Raw genomic sequence first — 19,807 nt, 5'->3', positions numbered from 1 at the left:
ACAAGCTGGAGCCTGAGTCGATGAGTTGTAATAATCTTCTAATAAAAAGCAGAGTTCATTAGCATATGACTTTTTGGGTCCCTAAAGATGTGCTGTTTTATCCCCAGTACGCTTCAAATGAAATTATATCACACAAAGATGATGACAAGAACATGTCTGCTGTTACAGGAAACCACATTATGCCCTCGAGCTGTAGATGTTTGCAGCTGCCGCCTCAAAGGGAATAACATAAACACTGGATTTGTCGTGTTTGTACAGATCTAATGCTATTTATCCATTCCTCTACTTCACTTTCAGCCATCTTTCGGCACACAAAGTTGTTTTTTCAGAGGATGTCACTCATTGTGTACTCAGTGCTCGGCTGATTCTGACCCCTACCTTAACCTTAATATGGCCTAACCATAAACACTCACTTGTGCCCTGCTTGTTTGGCCCATTTGTCCTCAAGGGGAGGCAGATACCCAGAATGAAACTCTGTAAATAGATTTATGTGTTTCTAACAGCAAGCATACACACATCTCTCTCACGATCCTCTCAATTCCTTTTATAATTTGCAGCTCTTTGAAGTCTTCAACTTCCTCGGGGAGATTTCCATCTTCGGCTACATGGGATATATATTGTTGAAGTTCACTTGCCATAAATTTGAACCATACTTCATTTCTGGGGCACTTGTATCCTTTTCTGCTGTATGACAGAGGACTTTACCCCCTGTTGTGCAGCTTCTGAATTCCACTCCCATCTCAGGAATAGGACTCAGTTCTGTCTCCTATTAGTTTAATGACAAGTCATTTAGTAGATCATACTGGTTATCCTGTTGTATTTCTTGCTACCTCATTGCAATACTGTTACTTCCCCAGTCCTTGGGGGAGAGAGGGAGGGGCGGTGATCTTGAGAGCTCTGCAAATGTCATCCAGCTGGTTTCCGGCAGTCAAGATCTCTACAGATTCTTATTGTTACTGATGTTTTTGTTTGGTTTTTCTTTAGCAACGCTGTAATTAAACTGTTTAAATCTTTTTGCTGTTTAAAATAATCTTACCGTTCTTTCATTTAGCGGATTGAAGATGACGCTGTTTTAGCTTTTTCTGCATCTTTAACACGATGTAAAGATTTACGCTTTCTGTTCTGTCTTTTGCACAAAAATGAGAAAATATTGATTGGTTGCATTTCAAATATGAATCATATTGTGAATGTGAATAACGAAGCACAAAATTAATCAGCAAAAATATTCCAGCTATCGTAGAGCAAGCAGCCCCACCCCGGACAAGTTTTAGGGCTAATGCAGAGAGACAGACAACCATTCACACCTACAGCCAGTTTAGAATCACCAATTAACATGAATGTGTTTGGACTGTGGGAAGGAGAATATGCAAACTCTACACAAACGAGCCCTAAGCTGCCTGGCTGATTTGAATCTTCTTGGTGTAAGACATCAGTGCTAACTATCACACCACCGTGCCGCCTCACGTTTATCTTATAGCAACGAAAATGAGAGAATTTGCCATTTTTCTTACTTTTCTGTCACTTTACAGTGTTTAAAATTAGACCAAAAACCTGTTACATTAATCAGCTAGTCTTGACATCTAGATGTTTATGCTGTTTAGCAGAAAAAAATCACAGTTGATATCAAAAATAAATGCCAGGTTTTGAAAAAAATATGCTCGGAGACATCCAACGATCATAGCTTCTGCCTAGATTTAATATTTTGCATATAGTGTCAAATATGATACAGGAAGAAATCCATCACAGGCAGGAGATGCATATGTTTCTCCCCTGGCAGCAGCCTCTGTAGACCAGAGTACAATGGCGATAGAACTCGAGTCATCTTATCAAAAAACGATCTGCTCTTTAATGATAAATAGAAAAATCTTACTATCATAACAGATGTCTCGTGTTCAGAAGCTTTATTGTATCCGTCAGCTTTGCTTTCTGAGAGAAATGATTGGGCAGTGATGGACTGATGGCTGCTTGCTGTACAATTGTCCTTTCCTGAGAGCTGGCACGACCATAGTGTATGCTGGAGGAGCGACTCTAGTGGCTGCACTCCAAGGAGCTGTTCTTTCACAGTCCAGTGCCCAGATGGCCAGCAATTATTATTACAATCCATCTTCTACCATAGGGTCAAAGGGGCCGTAGAAATAGTTGACTGAGCAGATTCTTTATTCCAGTACTCTTATGTCCAGCAAAAAAAGAAAGAAAGAAAAGAAACAAATGATTTGAGCATTGGGTCTGATTTCTTTAAAATGTGTTTTTGGCAATCCGCCTTCATTAGATGGAAGTCAGGAAATGTGGGGAACAAGTGCACAGGAATTTAATCAGAGTTTTAAAAAGCTCCGGCTAGCTATCTACATATACAGGAAGATCAACCGGATGGACAAACATGAATAAGTGGATGTCGGTTTCCAGTTTTACGGCTCTAAAAGTGTCTATGAAAAAGAAATAACCCCAGTGATTCCACCCTGTTAATCGCTCTTTGGTTATGCTGTAGATTTTAATCGCTGTAGCTTGCAGCCTTTGCCAGTGACAATAGAGATAGGCTTTATTGGAAATTAGGCTGAGATGAAAGTGCTTAATTACCTCCATTCGAATAGCTCAGAGGCCTTTGATAAAGAAAAATGACTGCTTTTGGGAGCAGGATATTGCTTTTGAAAATCCATAGGGTGCGTGAGATGTAATATTGACTGCAGGGTGCGAGGGAGTACTGTTTTAGTAATAGCCCTGTCAGGCCGAGGTGTCCTGCCTAAAATATTGGTCCCTTTATTTATACCGTTATATTTAGACTTACTAAGGATAAACTCAAATCCCTTCTCTTTCTGATACCAAAGAAGGGTTACCTGTCTGCACAGATTAGTTTTTATGCAACAAATTTCAAAGAGGATCTTTTTTTTTCTTTTTTAAGAGCAAAGAGCTTTCCAAACCCTCTTCACTTTGGTTCACTCAGCTTACCCTTAACTTACGTCAGACTATCAAAAAGGGAAAAAAAAACCTATGAGAGGATCTGAGGCTGTATTTCTAACTTCTTCTAAAAGCATGACTGATGACGTGACGTGTATCCTGGATGGCAGCTATCTCCCTGGTAATTGTACAGATATCATCTTGATAACTTCTGCCCAGGACACTTAGCATTCAGTCTCATCCTACGTGAGACATCAAAGTGTGTGTGGAGGGCAGAGACAGCTGGCGCAGCCTGATTGGCTTCATGCCTCGGCATGGTGCCACGTTGCCGTGTTTTCATCCCAAACGGAAAATATCCAGAGATTTTTTTTCTTCGCGTGTTTGCGCACATGCGTAATATTTAGTGTTATTCACAGGTGGACGTCTATAGCCTGACCTCACAGTGTTGCATTTATTTATTTCTGGATGCAGAAAATTGAGCAAAAAATGTGATTACTTATCAATGATATCCAGTTAACCAGTGTGATTTACGGCACTTTTTTATTCCCCGGCAGATTTTCGACAGTATAAGACCGAATGATCAACTTTCCGTGAAACCTGCAAGTCTCATAAATGTTCTCCTTAATCTGCATTCAATGCATACAGCTGTCCGTCTTTATTTCAAGAGCATTCAACATCTACCCCTTATCTTTCCTGCTGAACCTGGGTCGCACAAACAAGATACCTTGCAAGTTCCAGCACTTCATGATGTTTGCAGGTACACTTTTCATTCTAGTTGTTGTTTTTGCTACGAGAGAAGGGGGGGAGAAGAAGAAAACTTTCACCCTGATTTATCCCATGAAAGCTCTAATTATTCCACTCTCCTCTTCGCCTGCAGCTAATGGCATGAGTAGAGATGCTGAGAAAATGTGTCCTCTGTGGAACAAGTGCGAGCTGGTGTGCGCATTAAGTCAGTTAAGGCGAACACAAAGACCAGCACCTACCTCGGGGTTTAGAATAATTCACCTTGTTGGAGGAAGAATTTTTGCATTAATCAATACTGTCTGAATTTGAGATTTATGTTTTTTAAAGAAGCTTTTTATCTATTTGTTACCTGTGAGTGGAAGCATATATAGAAGTCTTAGTCTTACTTATCTGAGGTATCTGAGACTAGCGGTTGGCACCCTGAATGATTTGATGATGCAGGAGAAGGGAACCTTTGATGTGGGGTAGCGCCACAGCAGCATGTTTCTCTGCTTGTCTGACCCACTTTACGTCTTACGTAAGGTTTCTTTATAAAAAGCTCTTGTTTTGCTATTTTTCAAAACTCCCCCACCGTCGCCGCTATCACCTCCCTCATCTTTCTTTTTTTTCTCGTGGCAGAAAAGGATTTGCTCTGGGAATTGTTTTGGCTTTAAGCATTATGTTACCACTGTACAGCAATCTTGGAGTTTGTTTCAGGGCTATTTGCTGGTCAGCAAGTGGTCAATGATAGTGACTGTCAGGGTGTTATTTGTTACCCATTGACAGAGTTATTAACTGGCTCAGTTTCTGTGTAATTGGTTGGTAGATGGTTATCTGGTGGTTTAATGGAAGGCATTAATCCAGCTGTTTGCTCAGAAATGTCTTCTCTTGCCTCAGGTTTGAGGGGGGCTGTGGCTTTTAGACTGGCTGTAAAAGTCACAGCTAAAGAAGTGAGTCACACCATCTTCACCACCACCCTGCTGATGATTGTCTTCACCATCTGGGTACTTGGTACGGCTGCTGATCCCATGCTGCGGCGTCTGGACATCAGGTTGGTTCAAACACCTTGTCGAGTGATACAGATAGTGGGATGCGCGAAAGACCTGTCGTCCTGTCTCTCCATCTGCCCATCTGTGTCTTCTTCATTTGTTCTGCCAGTGCCCACAAATTTACTTAATTAGACTCTCACATGTATTCTCTCTCAAAATACAACAGCTCTTTGTAAAAGGAGCACATTTGAATTCTGAAGCCCCCTCCTCTTCTTCCTCACCATCCACACACAGCCTTTGTGCAAACGTGCCCTCCATTAGTGACTGGCACAGCTGGAGTGCACAGGTGCTCCACACAGATAATAGTAAAATATGTGCTCATATATATATATATATATATATGGGCGCGCATATCGAAAGATTTAAAGTCTGTATACTGCGATCAAGGCCAGTGGGTGATAATGATTAAAGAGCGCAGAAGAGGCGTAAAGGATGCAAGGCGGTAATTAGATACTTATATTGTTAAAGGGTAATCTATGGCCCAGATCACAGTGGTATAATTGACTCCCACAGTCTGTGAAAGAAGTCTGTGCGGTGTACATGGTTTCAGCTTGATGCAACTCTAAGAAAGATATCCTTACAAATCAACTAAAAACAAAGTGTTCGGTATAATAATAGGAAGTACATAATAGTGAACACGGCCTGATTTTCAAGTATAAATGACACTTCAATAAAAATTAATAAAATGATGAATATGGACAAATTTTGTTAAGTGGAAAAGATAAACCATAAACAAATGTTGATCAAGGGCAAAAAAACAACAAAAAACAAAACAGTAAAAGAATATACAGTAAGTAAAGAAGAGCTAAATGTGTGCCTGAGGATCTTAGGATGAGATCTGGCTTGTAGGATTGCGTCAGTCCAGCTGTACAGTAGGTCCAAAAGCTCCTTTGATGGGAAATTGAAACACACAGCAGCACAATTTGTGATGAGAAGCAAAACCTGGAGCTAACCTGCTGCTAATGAATTGCAGATTGGCTTTTGTAATTGAATCTAGTTGTTCATTTGAGCTTTTATAGTCAAATAAGCTTCATTTAATTGTAATTCTACAGTTTATGAACCAGAGAAAGAGCCAGTATCCGTGTGAGATCTCCCCGGGTGCTGGATTTGTATCCACAAACCCTCCTCTTTTGTGTGGTACAAGCTGAACTGCTTTGCGAACGTTTTAAGGCATTTGGCTGTCCACTAATCAAGCAGTTCAGTCCTCAGCCACTCCGCATACTGAAGTGTCTTTGAGCGAGACACTGAGTTGCAACCAAAGGACGGCCAGTGCCATGGAGAGCAGATTTGCCAACATTTGTGGGACGAGAAACATTTTGTAAAGCTTTTTGTACAGCTAAAGTAAAAAAAACAAAACATATACAAAAATCAGACACTCTATTAGGTACACTTGCTCAGTTAACTGATAATACAAATATCTAATTGGCCAATAACGTGGCAGCAACTCATTTACACATGTAGATATGGTCAAGACAACCTACTGAATTCATCATGGAGCATCGCAATGTTTCAGAAACTGCTGATCTACTCTCATTTCCACCCACAACCATCTCTAGCTGGTTAAATCATGTATATTTCTTTAATTTGATTTGTACTGGCATGTACTGTAAATCTTTACATCCATTATGTTAGACCCTTACATTTAGAGAGAGCTGTTGAGTTGTATTGCTGTTATACCTCCCACTCCCTCCCTTCTTCTTGCTTTTGTGTCTGTGTACATACTCTACATGTGCACCTGTGGATATTTGTCCTGAATAATGCATCTGCCCGCTGTTTATCCACATGACATGACTGTCTTTATGAGTAGTCATTCCGTCAACGCATCACAGTACAGTGCGTCGTGCCTCCAGGGCTGTCATGTTTCAGAGAATAACTCTTTTCCTCACTTCCCATCCCAAACTCCCACGACTGCTTCCCTCTTCATCTCCCTTCCCTCAACCGATTGCATGAAGTAAAGGGACAAGAAGCAATTTTGAAAGACTTCATTTTGGTGAATAATACATTACATTTCTTCACCTGGAGCAAATTTACCTCCTATTCCATCTTTGAAATATAAAGTGGTTTTGTGGAGGAGTCTTTGAAAGTTGTACTCTGTGTAAAATTATTTCTGTATATACAGTGCAAGAGGGTGTGCAGAGTTAGAAAGAACTTGAAAAACACAAGAAGCTATAACTTGTAAAACTAAGGAGAAATATTTGGAGTCTGCACTGCCTCTTGGTCAGAAAGCAAAGGTACAAAAATCTGTATGTAAAGTGCTATTTATAAATGCTACGGCGAGACTTCTTTATGTCGTATTCTCTTCTATTATAGGTAATTTGCTACTGAAAAGATATGTGGGTGCATAAAAGCATATCAGAGTGCTCTTACATGCGTAGACTTGTGAAAAACTTAAGCACACCCTTTCTGCCTCCATGGGAATTAAATGGGTAACCAGCAGCCAGGTGCTGTTAATCAGATGCACTTGATTAACTGATAATCAGCAAGTGTGAGCAGCTCGATAAAACAGAAGTTTTGGCAGTTTTGCTTGTATGGAGCGATCAGGTATGTGCTAACAAAATTACATAATTTTCCCAGGCGTGGACGTTACAGGGAAAAAAAACAACAACACAAGAGATACTGTCTGTGAGTCTACAGACCTTAAATGTTAAAGTGCATGACAGAAAAATAGTTTAGTTAAAAGACTGAACAAATATGGCTTATTTGGATAGTTACCTGGAGAAAGCCTCTTCTATCTAAAAACAACATGGGAGCACAGCTTAGCTTTGCAAAGTTGCATCTGAACAAACTTCAAGACATCTGGAAGCAATGTCCTTTGGACGGACGACATCAAAGCAGAGATGTTTGGCCATAATGTGCAGTACCATGTTTAGTAAAAACCAAGCACAGCATATCAGCGTGAACACCTCATACCAACTGTCAAGCACGGTGGGGTACTTGACAGTTGCCATTTGGATTTGTTTTGCAGCAAAAGGACTTGGGCAGCTTGCACTCATTGAGTTTATTATAAACTCTGTATACTAAAGTATTCTAGAGTCAAATGTGAGACCATCTGCCCATCACCTAAAGCTTGGTCCAGATTGAGTTGTGCAACAGCACAATGCTCCCAAACACAGCCAAGAGTCTGCAACAGAATGGCTGGCAAATAAAATAATCATGTTTTTGCCTTTGCCCTGTTCAAGTCTGGACTTGAACCTGATTGAAAAGCTCTGGCAGGACCTTAAGAGAGCTGTGCGTAAAGGAGTGCCTTCAAACCTCGATGAACTGAAACAATGGTGTAAAGAAGAGTTGGCCTAAATTCTTCCACAACCATGTGAGAGACAGAAAATGATTTCTTCCAGTTACTGCTGCTCAAGGTGGTTTAACAAGATAATGAGGGCATGGGGTGTTCTTTGTTGTTTCACTGGACTTCATAGGAAACTTTCATTTTTTTACATGACTGCCTAAGACAGGAAATGACCAGATTATCTGTCAGTGAAGGTTGTTTACAAACTGACATCAGAATTTTATCTCTCATTATAAAAGATACTGGGAGTTTTCTAACCACAAAGTGGACACAAGAATTCAAGAAGGACAAAGAAAGTAGCTTTTATAGCCAGGCACAAATGGGGGAAAATGTATTTGATTGCACTGTTTTTTTTTCCCTCTATTCTTCTATCTATAGAGGCTCACGTTGTGCTACACAGACACACAAACAAGTACACGAATACAAATCCATTGATGCATGCTACACACGAGTGAGCTGAGCTTAGAGGGGGTGAAGAGTCTTTTAGACTGCAATGTGAAATTCATGTGCTGCATGCTTAGATAGACTGTTAAAACCATGGACCATATGAGCACTGTGTAATAAAAGACTCCCTCAGTTTTCAGCTCACTGTCCAGACATCACACTTCACTTGATGAAATGTGCTTTTAAAGCTAGACTGTCTCCCAGTCCTCCTCTCCCTCTACAGTTCCTCCATTTCAGTCTCAATTTCAGGGTACATTATTGCCCACACTCACAGCAGCATGAGTTTCATCATGATGCCACAAAATAAACTGATTATTTACACCTTACTGCACGTGGTAATGAAAATGCTATTTTTCTTGATCGTACAGTCCCTTGTAATTATTGATATATTGAGACGCAACTGCAAAGCCGTGTAATCGTTATATTCTCTGGTTCTCCTCCTCTGCATTGTTGCGCTTCTTTCGTAAGCTCAACGGCAACCTCCAGAGATGTTGTTGTACTCAGCAGGGGGTGCAACACAAATTTTGGAAGACCAACTCCCAAAATAAAGACTCCAAAAATAACATTAAAAAGGAACAAAAAAAGGAGGTTCTGTTTTCACTGAAGTGCAATCAAGTGCAGGAGGAGCTAACCAACCAAAGATGAAAGCTCAACCTTGATGCAGTGCAGTAAAGTCTGACAGCAGGAGGAATTTTATTGTTATTGCAAAGCCAGTGTTTAAACATTGGGGCAGATTGCAGTGGACTTCAGAACAAGTTACTTTCAAATCATTTTTATTTTTGCTATATTCATCTGATGCATGGCACCGATAATTATAACAGCTATAAATAGTTGACATAATTATATGTTGGCCTGTGGAAAAAACAAAACGCAGAGACACACTCAGATGCATAGTGTGTGTTCTCAGTCTCGGTCCGTCTCCTCGGCTTTAATGTGGGCTGGAGGTGGCAGGGTGCCCCTTGGGGGATTTGAAACTCAGTCACAGTGAGCAGTCTGGGGCCAGTAGGCTTTGAAGAATAGCCAGTCATGTCCTCTTCAAGCCATTTCAGTTTGAATGTCATCATTTTCCTCAATCACTGTTATTATTTATGATCATCTATTACTAGCAGTGAACTGGTGCTTTGCATACTCATGCATTTATTGGCAAAAAAACATACATTGCTTAAAATTACTAAACCAACGCACAATGTAAGGTTTATGCCACAGCTGCCCTAAATTAACAGTACTGGTAATTACCAGAATACGTCTTTGTGTTTTTAATGTTTTAATAAAAATGTGAGTTCAGTCAATTCAGTCATTTTTAATTAGTTTTGAAGTAATACCCCCAAAGAATCAAATTTTGGGGGAAACACAGGTTATTTCTATCAACATAAGCTCTGTGCATAGCTACAACAAGGAGGCTAACTTGTGACAGAAAGCATAGTGAAAATTAACTGCCAGCTATCACTATTAACAGTATCATTGTAAGCATTTTACTAAAATCTCAGCTCTTGCATTGTACAGCCTCACAAAGAGCCTAGGTCGGCTATAGACTTGTGTAACCTGCGTTCTTCATGTCGTGAAGATGATTGATCGAGGATGTGAGAAGAGAAGAAAGCTCCCATGTATCCCATTTGCCCTTTGTGAAATTATGCCATTTCAAAATACTTCATGGTGCCTATTGAGGGCAGGCTTTGCTCTCTGCTGCGTGTGTGTGTGTGTGTGTGTGTGTGTGTGTGTGTGTGTGTGTGTGTGTGTGTGTGTGTGTGTGTGTGTGTTATGCCTTAGCCTCAAAATTTGGAGGCTAAGGCATAACAGCTGGAGTCTGGCTAATGACTGGCCTGCTTGTTTTGAGAGGACAGATGGACGGGTGGAAAACTGATGTCACTTACTCTCCTTCATGCCCCACTGACCTCTTATCTCTTTCTCACTCCCTCTCGCCTTCTCTTTCTGTGCCTTTGACATCCATCTGCCTCTCAAGTGTCAATATTGGGAGCTTTAACAGCAGCTTTCATCAAATTATAATGTACATTTGCAGTTTTTGCCCTTTTCAAGTCTTATCCAAGTATTAGAACAAGACTTAACACGTGTAGATCCTCCCTCTTCATAGTAGGCTGAAGGAGAGAGGAAAGTCAGCCACATATCCTCATGTACACAGGCAAATACACACTGCCCATAATAAAGAGACGTCAACCTGATCGGAGGGAAGATACTTCAAAGAACTCCAAAGATGAATGGCTGCTGCATAGGTTTGCCCCTTCTGTTAATGAAAGAAGACAACGGGGACAGAGAGACAGAAGCTTAAATCCATCATTGGTATATTCTTTATTCTGTTCAGTCAAAGTGATTGCTTTGCAACAAAGGAAGATGGAAAAACACAAGAAAGGTGTGTATTAGAAAACAAATCTACAACAAGGAATGACTTTGAAATTTAGACAGGGAACAAATACTATAATTTCTTCCCTTAAAAAATGCAATATATATTCAGTATTGAGATTTCAATCTTAGCTGTACAATAGCCTTGTGAACATCAGAACTTGTAAGAATGCTCGTCTTTCTTTAGTCCTTTTAATGAATAGATTGAGGGGGTTAGGTAGCTGTCTCCCTGTCAGTCTGTTTTGTCACATAACATGCATCTGTCCATTTTTTGCACTCCACTTTGTATGCCAACAAAACACATTCATTATTAATGAAGGCCAATGATCCAGTGATGGATTGAAGCTACAATACTGAGCCCTGAACACTTTGTCACTGTTGTTTTTCAATATAAAAGGCAGCTTACTTCTTATTCTTCTTATTGTTTTTGTTTTGTTTTTGTTATCCTTACGTCTCTGTTCTCCCCATCCTTTGCTGTACCGAAAGTTAAATCTTATTTTTCATTGTATTAGTCTCATTGCTCTCACACAGTGGGGACTTGTGAGTTCAGCCAGCCGCACCAACCACTGATTAAGCTTCTGAAGTGTCCAAGAGCCGGGTTTTAACTTAACATTTCAGATGACTCTCTTCAGGGAAGAGGATCTGCCAACAAAATACACCCTTGGTCTTTTTCCAGCAGGAGCTCTCAGCTCCAAATATTCATGACCTCAAGCAGGCATTAGCCAGTTTTGTCTAGGCAAAGCAACACAACACTGATACCAGTGAAGCCTGGCAATCGCTGCTATGCTTAGGCTGAAGTTGTATTTCAAACTCATTCTGTATTTATGAAGGAGGAAAACAGTCACGGAGTTCAGCTTGTAAGGTTACAGCGTTGATGAGACTTCAGTGCCATATTCGAGGTCTTAAAAAAGGTTAGTTCCTGGAACAGGTAGGGACCTAGGTAAGGATGTTATTGAAGAGGAGCATCGTGAGACAGATGGAAGCTGGGAGATGAAGGTAAATTCTGATTCTGATGCTGATCAGACATGAAATGTTATCTCTTCACATTAGCCTGCCAGGGTTACTCTCGGGCACCAGATACAGATAGTCCTACCTTACCTTACCTATCAACACACATAGGAGTGTAGATAGTGTGTGTGTGTGTGTGTGTGTGTGTGTGTGTGTGTGTGTGTGTGTGTGTGTGTGTGTGTTTGTGGATGCAGACAAAAAAAAGGTGATAGCTTGAGGGGAGCATCCAACCTGCTCTTGGTGTGCTGGTTTTCCTACACAGTTCAATAGGTTACTCTCATAGTGGATTGATAGTCGTAGCAGTGTGCAAAGACTAAACAGATTGCCGTGGTAACCGCATCTGTCAGATCAGCCAATACAGCAAGTTTATCAGGTGGAGATTGACTCTGGACGGAGGACTCATACACTGGAGCCCTGTGCTTCAGCTTTCACTAAAAAGGCCCAGAGGCACGACCTAATGGATATGACGTCAATACAGAGGGAGGAGGAGGACCATTAAAAGGAACATCAGGGCAAGAGAAGCAGCCACATGTGTGTGTATTCATGTGAGTGTTTCAGGGAACAATGATGCTATAAATACAGAAATAGGGACATTTCGCATGAGGATGCAAAATATGCAAATGGAATAAACACAGGGTTTGTGGATGAACATTTTTTTTGGTCTTTTTAAAGAAAGAGGGAAACAGGTGGGGAAGAATATATTGGGACTGGATCAGTATGTTTTGTGTGTAACATTGGTAGGTGTCTGTGGGCTCAAAGAGGATCCACACATGAGTTTGAATAGTAAAATAGACGTGGGGTGCTTCTGCTGCACGCCCTCTCACGTATTCACAGATGCAAATGCTCGTGTGCGCACATTTTTCCACTCTGCTGGTGGATGAACAGTGCTATAAGAATGCAGACTGCATGGACTGCTCAGAATGAAAGCGGTAATGAGGACTGATGGATGGTATCGACGGGGCCAAAATTTGCAGCACTGCAGAGAGCTGCAGAGGTAGAGAGAGGAAGAGAGTTCGAAGCACTCTGGATCCCAGGGCTGCATCACTGTGCGTGCTGTTTACAAGGAGGCTGTGCAGTTTGTTTTTGTATGAGAGTTGTGGGAGCTTCCTTTTGGAAGTGGAGAAGGCTAATGAATTCAGCTTTCCCAGCATCCCCAGCTGCCTCGCGACCTCACCTCTCAATCACTCGCAATGGGTACCTTTTATTTATAGAGCCATTATTTTTAGCCCTCTATAATTTCAGCCGTCTGCCTCTTGAAGAATTAACGGCAGGCACATTGGAAGGAAAGATGGAGAAAGAAAATGAGAGAGAGACAGCCAGAAAAGATTGAAAGAATCAATTGAGTCAAGTTCATTTTTGTACTGCATAAAAGAAAATGATTTTCTTTACAACCTAGTTCTTATTTTCACAGTTTGGGCCTTCGTTTTTTATGAATTATTAAAACATTTTACTCACAGCTTAATTGGCAAGACTTGGAATGCAGCACTGAAGTCAAGAAGGTGAGACACATTAAAAATCTACATCTTCATATACTGTCTGGGACATCTCTTTGAGGCTGTAACTTTCCAAAGTGATGCTTCGAGTTGAATGTTTATGTCAGCATGCAAACATTTAGAGAAGCTCATTTCCCTACACAGCACTTTTTTGCCTAGATTTTATTACAAAATAACTAAAAATATCAAGTTATTTCCTCAATTATGAGCTATTTTAAGTTTGAGTCAGGAAGTGGTAAAATTTGAGATACCTAATTCAAAATGCCGACTTATGGGTAGCAAAGAAAACATTTGATTTGATATATATATCAAAGGCTAGCCACAAGGCTAAAACCTAACCATTTGATCCGAAATCTGCACTCTTAGTCCCAACTGTTATTTCTAGAGTCAGGAAATCATCACCCAGAGAGAGGACAAAAGTGCTGGTCAAATGTGGACTCCCAATACACAGATGAGGAAAGAAGGAAAAATGTATTGTTTCAGCAGATAGAAGGGAGCTGAGTGTCTGTGTGGGGTGGTGGCTAGAGACAGAGAGCGAAATGGATGCAGACTAACTCACTGAGAGACAATCAAGTGAAACGGGAGAATGAGTGCTGGGAACATGGTCGTTTATTCGGCCTCGAAAGCCTCCGAGCATTGGCACTGCACAAATCAAGCCCATACAATCAAATCATCATTGAAGGCATCTGTGCGAACCAACCAGCACATAGCTATGGGTGACACTTCACCACAGAAATGTGGGTTTGTGTGTATGTGTGCCCAGCATCTGAGTGTACGGCCTCCTGACTGTTAGACCCCTGCCCCAAGGCAGAACCAGAGGAAAAGGAGAACAGTCTTGGCAGCCATTGAGTGCGCCATCTGTTCCCGTGGATGTGGTCAGTCTGAATTAGACCCTTCTGTATCTCTTGCACGCTCAAACACACACACAGAGATAAACAATCCCGTCTTGTTTCTGCTTGCTTTCTCATCTACTGTATTTCATGGGGCACAGTACATCTGGCTGTCCAGGCTGCCACGGCCCCCTGCCCATGTGTCTGGACTTCTGTTCAGAGGGTCCGTGGTTTCAGGGGGAGCAAAGGCAAAAAAAAAAAAGAAAAAAGAAAGGAAGGGTTGGGGCTGGGGAGGACTCATATCGATTCATACCCGCCAGCAACGCGCCAAGAAACTGCTTTCATAATCCTCCCTCTTAAATAATTCACCACTCGCCCTCAAAATTTCATCAGCACCTACATATAGAGAACAATCTCCCCCACAGCAGCAGCAGCAGCATTTTGAGGAAGGTAGAGGATGATGAGGCAGCAGATGAGTGAGCAGGTGGAAGATAGCCTGTTGATAATATCCCTGTCAAAACCCAGAATCAGCTATCGCAGGCCACTTATGTGGCTGCAACACATTCATCTGTGCATCTCCAGACATGACAGTATACCAGTTTTTGAGACGTGCGATTTATCAGATACATTTGACTAATGTTCAGACCAGCTGGCTGCAGTCGTAGGAGACAAATTTTACATTGTACAGCCGGCATTATGGAGCAAAGTACTCTATACTGAATAATCTAAAAGCAGAGTGCTGTTAACCATTCAACCATTCCTACAGTTGCCTCTGCAGTGGAAAGAAACAAGCCCATTTCCCTGGGCAACATATAAAATACAAAACAGGATGAAGTTATTGGAATTGCTTTGTCAAGTTAGTCTTGTTACCAGTGATTTCTTTCTCTGAGATTCTCCTGATGTATTTAGGTGGTGTCGGCAGACATCACCCTTGATCCTCAACAAGAAAGAGATGGCAGCATCCAAATACGACAACCAAAGATTAAGACATCCCCTTAGAGCCTGCCGTGGCTCAAAAGAAGGCACTTGATCTCATATCCTTTAGGGTAGTTTGGCAGGAGTGAGAACAGGAAAGAAGGAGAAATCAAGACATGCTAAAGGGGTTGTTCTGCCCCAAAGGTATGAATGATGTAGCAGTTGCCGGCAAATGCCACTAGACTAGTAACAGACTTATTGAAAGATTAATAAATTTGTGATTAAATCTGGTTTGATTTCCCTGATGCCAACGCGGTGACTTGTCAGCAGTAATGCAAGAGGCGAATAATATATTTTCAATCACTTTGTAAGTTATTAACAGTCATTATTCAAGTTGATGTCATAAAGCAGTTCAGCCTTCAGCTCAATATCTGAGCATCTTTACTTTTTACTTCTTTACTTACTTCACAAAAACTCACAGCCACTAGTAGTTCTTGCCAAACTCACCTTTAACTTTCTTTAGCATTGATAATATTATCACTATGCATGTAGACCCTCTAAGACTAAAATAAACATTGTTAAAAAAGAATTCATGTTGGATTTGTGCAGTATTGGGATGTTACGTTGCATCCTTTTGGACAGTTACTGTCCCGCAAAGTCCACGAGACTAAATTTAGTTTCCTTATGACATGCTGAGACATGCAGGTGGACAGCAAGAGGGGAAATTAATTCTGTACAATAATAATATCTTTGGCTCGCACAGGCTTCTCCACTCCCAGCCATCTTTGGATACCTCCAGCAACTCAGCTGGCTACAAAGCTAAAAACGCTCCTTCCTGCTGAAGTGACACTGTTTCACACAGTGAGGAAATACTGACATTCAGTAATAATATTCTTTGTTGTTTTTTACATTGCTTTGTATATAATATGATGCACAGCAGGATCTAGATAGAAGATGGCATTGTGCTATGGTTAACTTGTTCTAAGATGAGAAAATAAATAGTCAAAAATACATATAAATATAAATTTCCTACTACGTTATATTGAAAAATTGTTATTTTTCCAACATTTCATTTATCTGATAGTGCCTACACTTTCTTTTACACTCAAAACAGCTGAAACATAAGCTATAATGGATTTATCTAACAAAGTAGTTTGAGCAGAAAGCACCTTTGTAACTGATCACATGTAATACTACTGATCATGATCCTGAGTTTTATACTCAGGATTTTGAGTACTTAGTTTGTATCCCCTAGTTTAGGATTTACAATATTTTATTATTAGTGGTATTATTACTGTTTTTATTTTGTTAATCATGATTAGGGTTTATATCTCATTCCACACTACTAATGTTAGGTTGCTACATATATGTGTGTGTAGTCTGTGTATTGGTTAGTTACTTTGTAACCCTTTGTCTTGTTATCTAGATTCGATTCACCTGTGCGTACATATGGACTTTGGGCATTTCTCTGCCTAAAATAAAGTATGCATTTGAGTCCTCGACTTCACAATTCATGACAATTACAGCCAGCAGCCACTTAAATTAGTTTTTCACAAACTCAAATAAAATGAGAGAAATTTCCATCGATCCATTTTCTTTCACTTATTCACGATAGAATACAGAAAAATATCAAATGAGGGGACAAATTGAAGGTCATTTTGAATTTGATGGCAGTAATACTTCTCAAAAAGTTGGGACATGGCCACTGTGTAGCATCCACTCTTCTTCTTCTTCCCTTCAGCCCATAAACATCTGAGGAGACCTGCAGCTGGACCTTTTGGAGATGACTGTTGTCCCGTTTTTGTCTGATATGTCATTCAATCCAAGGTCTTCCCTGAAAATGACATCATCTAGATGGGAGCATGTGTTGTTCTGAAACCTGTGTATAGCTTTCAGTATCAGTGGTGTCTTTCTAGATAGAAACTAATGCAAGATGATGAGATACTCGACCATTGTTTTTGGACTTTTGGTTGTTGTTGCAGATTTGTGATCCTCTGCCCGTCTTTATTTCTGAGAAACTCTGCTTCTCTAAGAAGCTCTTTTTATACGCAGTCATGTTACTGACCTGCTGCTATTTAACCTAATGAATTGCAAAATGTACCTCCAGCTCTTTCTTTTTTTTTTAGCACCACTTACTTTTCCAGCCTTTTGTTGCCCTAGTCCCAACTTTTTCAAGACGTGTTGCTGTCAAATTCAAAATGAGCTAATGTTTAACAAACAGTAGTAAAATTTCTCAATTTAAACATTTGATACGTTTTTATACATTCTATTGTGAATAAAATGAGTGTTTGTGAGACTTGTAAATGATTGCATTTTGTTTGTGTTAACATTTTACACATGATGCCAACTTTTTTGGAATTGGGGTTGTAATTGGTGAGGTTTAGAGTTGCTGGTAGGTGGTAATGTTACTTAGGGTGGTAGATGTTTTCCCCTATTACCAGTCCTTAGAGAAATATGTGCAGCTGATTGCTGTGGCGTTATTGTGTTGTTGTTGGAAGACTAGACTGCTATTAATCTCCTAATCTCATCTGTGCAAAAATGTGATGAAGTAATATTTTCAGAATGTCTGTATTTTCTGTTATTGCACAGCACACATTCACATGTATGACCGTAAAGAGACGTTTTGATTGATTCTTTAATTCGTCAGACTGAATATAAACATAAAAGTTCAAACCAAGCATCAAAATGGGGAAGAAAATCGATCTAAGTGACTTTGAATTTGGTTATTAGAGCCAGATGGGCTGGTTTGAGTATTTCAGAAGCTGCTGATCTACTCCTATTTTCACACACAACCATCTCTAGTGTCTGAAAAAGAGAAAATACCCAGTGAGCAGTAGTTGACTTGGCAAAAATTTGTTGTTAATACCAGAGGTCAGAAGAGAATGGCCGGGTGCCATTCCTGTCAGCGAAGAACAGGAAACTGAGGCTACAATTCACACAAAATTGGACAACAGATTGGAAAGACATGGCCCGGTCTGATGAGTGTTGGTTACTGCTGCAACATTCAGATGGTGGAGTGCATGCCTTGTATCAGCAGTCCAGGCTGTAGGGTCTTTACCACACAATATAAAGCGCCTTGAGGCGAAAATTGAATTGAACTAAATTGCTGGTGGTATAATGAGGGATTATCTCTTGCATCCCTTAGTACCAGTTGAGTATGAGTATTGTTGCTCACCACTATTGCATTATGGCCACAGTGTACCCATTTTCTGTGGCACGCAAACTATGTCACAAAACTCAGACAATCTCAAACTCAAAGGACAATGAGTTCACTGCCCTCAAGTTGCCTCCACAGTCACCAGATCTCAATCCAGTGGAGCACCTTTTGGGATTTGGTGCAATGGGAGATTCATATCATACAGCAGCTGACTGATGCTAACATGTCAATGTGAACCAAAATCTCTGGGGAATGCTTCCAGCGTCATGTCGAATCTATCTAATCTCTGAATTAAGGCATTTTTGAGGGCAAATGGGTTTAGCTATCACTTCTCAGGCAGATTATTTAAATTTTTAGTTGATTAAAGTCTTTTGTCTACATGAAATGCAAATTAAATGCATAAAAAATACAGCCCAAGTTATAACAAATGTATTTTAAAAATGGGAAAATTCCATTGCAATGACTGTGCTAAATCTGTGAGTAATTTGCTCAAGGTTCTGACTAGCCAAAACGTCCAACTTGGTATTACATATCCAGAGTTATTTCTGGCCATCGATATCTCATAGCTCAGTTCAAACAACAGAAAAGATAACATAATATTTGGACATCTGCTGAGTGGGTGATCATTCATCAGTGAGCAAAATGGCCGAGCATATAAAAAGTTTTGCCTGGTTAGATGAGATAAGAAGAGGACAACAAACGAACCGTGCACTTATGTAAATGCTTTGCGCATCCCGCTAATATCTTCAGTACACGTGCATCTCAGGCACACGCGTCCCTCTACACTACCCTGCCAGTTTTATTTTTACACCAGCTCAAGTGATTTGAAATTTAGGTGAAAGCACATTCTGGGTCTTTGTAGATCGACCTACATATTACAGTCGAGGACTTGGTCATTTATGACGCTTTGTTTTGCTAGACTGCAGTATCAGGAAGGGAAATTTATGTTCCAGTTTTATGTCCTTATCCACAGCAGAGTCATAACACTGAGCGATACAGGGCTCGGCCATGACCGCGTGAACTTATCTGTCTTAAAGCTTGGAAAGACATTATGTTCTATTGTCCACATCCAAGATTGCAGTATCTTGCACAATATGTAATGTCTTAAACAGTCGCGCTTGACTGTTCAGGCACTTGAAGGTTTCATTTTGTGCATAGTTGTGGAGCTGATCGCACTGCAGAGCTCACGGTGGGGTGCTAGAGTTTTGTGGGTGTGAGAGAGCTCTTGGCTCGACTTTCTCATGACATCTGCAGTTCAAGTTCAGGATTTTGTTTCGGATAACGTGTGATTGTGGTTAGTCATCGCATATCGATAACTTCAGTGTTATTCTTCGGCAGCTCCTGCAGCCCGCAAGGTTTTTAAATTCACATTGCTAGCAAAGTATAAATGCCATGTAAGGATCAGGCGAATATATTTACACGTCTTATGAAGTCATAATCATGTGTGTCATTGTGTTTACTTACACGTAATGCTCGCACAGTGAGAGGGGGGCACATCTTTAATTTAATCTTTGCTTTACTTGAACTGCTGCTTTTTTTTTATTGTCAGTGCCAAGCCTACACTACATTGAAATCTTAAAACCAGCCTATGAGTCATTGCAGGTATTGATGTCTGCACTGTTTGGGGATTTTATTTTATAGTCATATACGTCCTTTTT

At 40.5% G+C, this 19,807-nt stretch overlaps 1 protein-coding gene across 7 annotated transcripts in view; it reads left to right on the top strand.

The window, feature by feature from the left end:
- Window positions 1–19,807, top strand: part of LOC309714103 (sodium/hydrogen exchanger 9-like) — a 64,466-nt gene that overhangs the window by 29,486 nt on the left and 15,173 nt on the right. For all 7 annotated transcript variants that reach the window (XM_082546253.1, XM_082546250.1, XM_082546251.1 and 4 more), the window contains 3 exons: window positions 558–671; window positions 3,538–3,649; window positions 4,513–4,666. In XM_082546253.1, coding sequence (XP_082402379.1) covers window positions 558–671; window positions 3,538–3,649; window positions 4,513–4,666 — 380 coding nt within the window. The remainder of the gene's footprint in view (window positions 1–557; window positions 672–3,537; window positions 3,650–4,512; window positions 4,667–19,807) is intronic.

Source organism: Aulonocara stuartgranti, assembly GCF_965226115.1.
Source record: "Aulonocara stuartgranti genome assembly, chromosome: 9".
Classification (NCBI taxonomy): Eukaryota; Metazoa; Chordata; class Actinopteri; order Cichliformes; family Cichlidae; genus Aulonocara; species Aulonocara stuartgranti.
The sequence above is the reverse complement of the archived record's forward strand: the minus strand, read 5'-3'. Positions and strand labels throughout refer to the sequence as shown.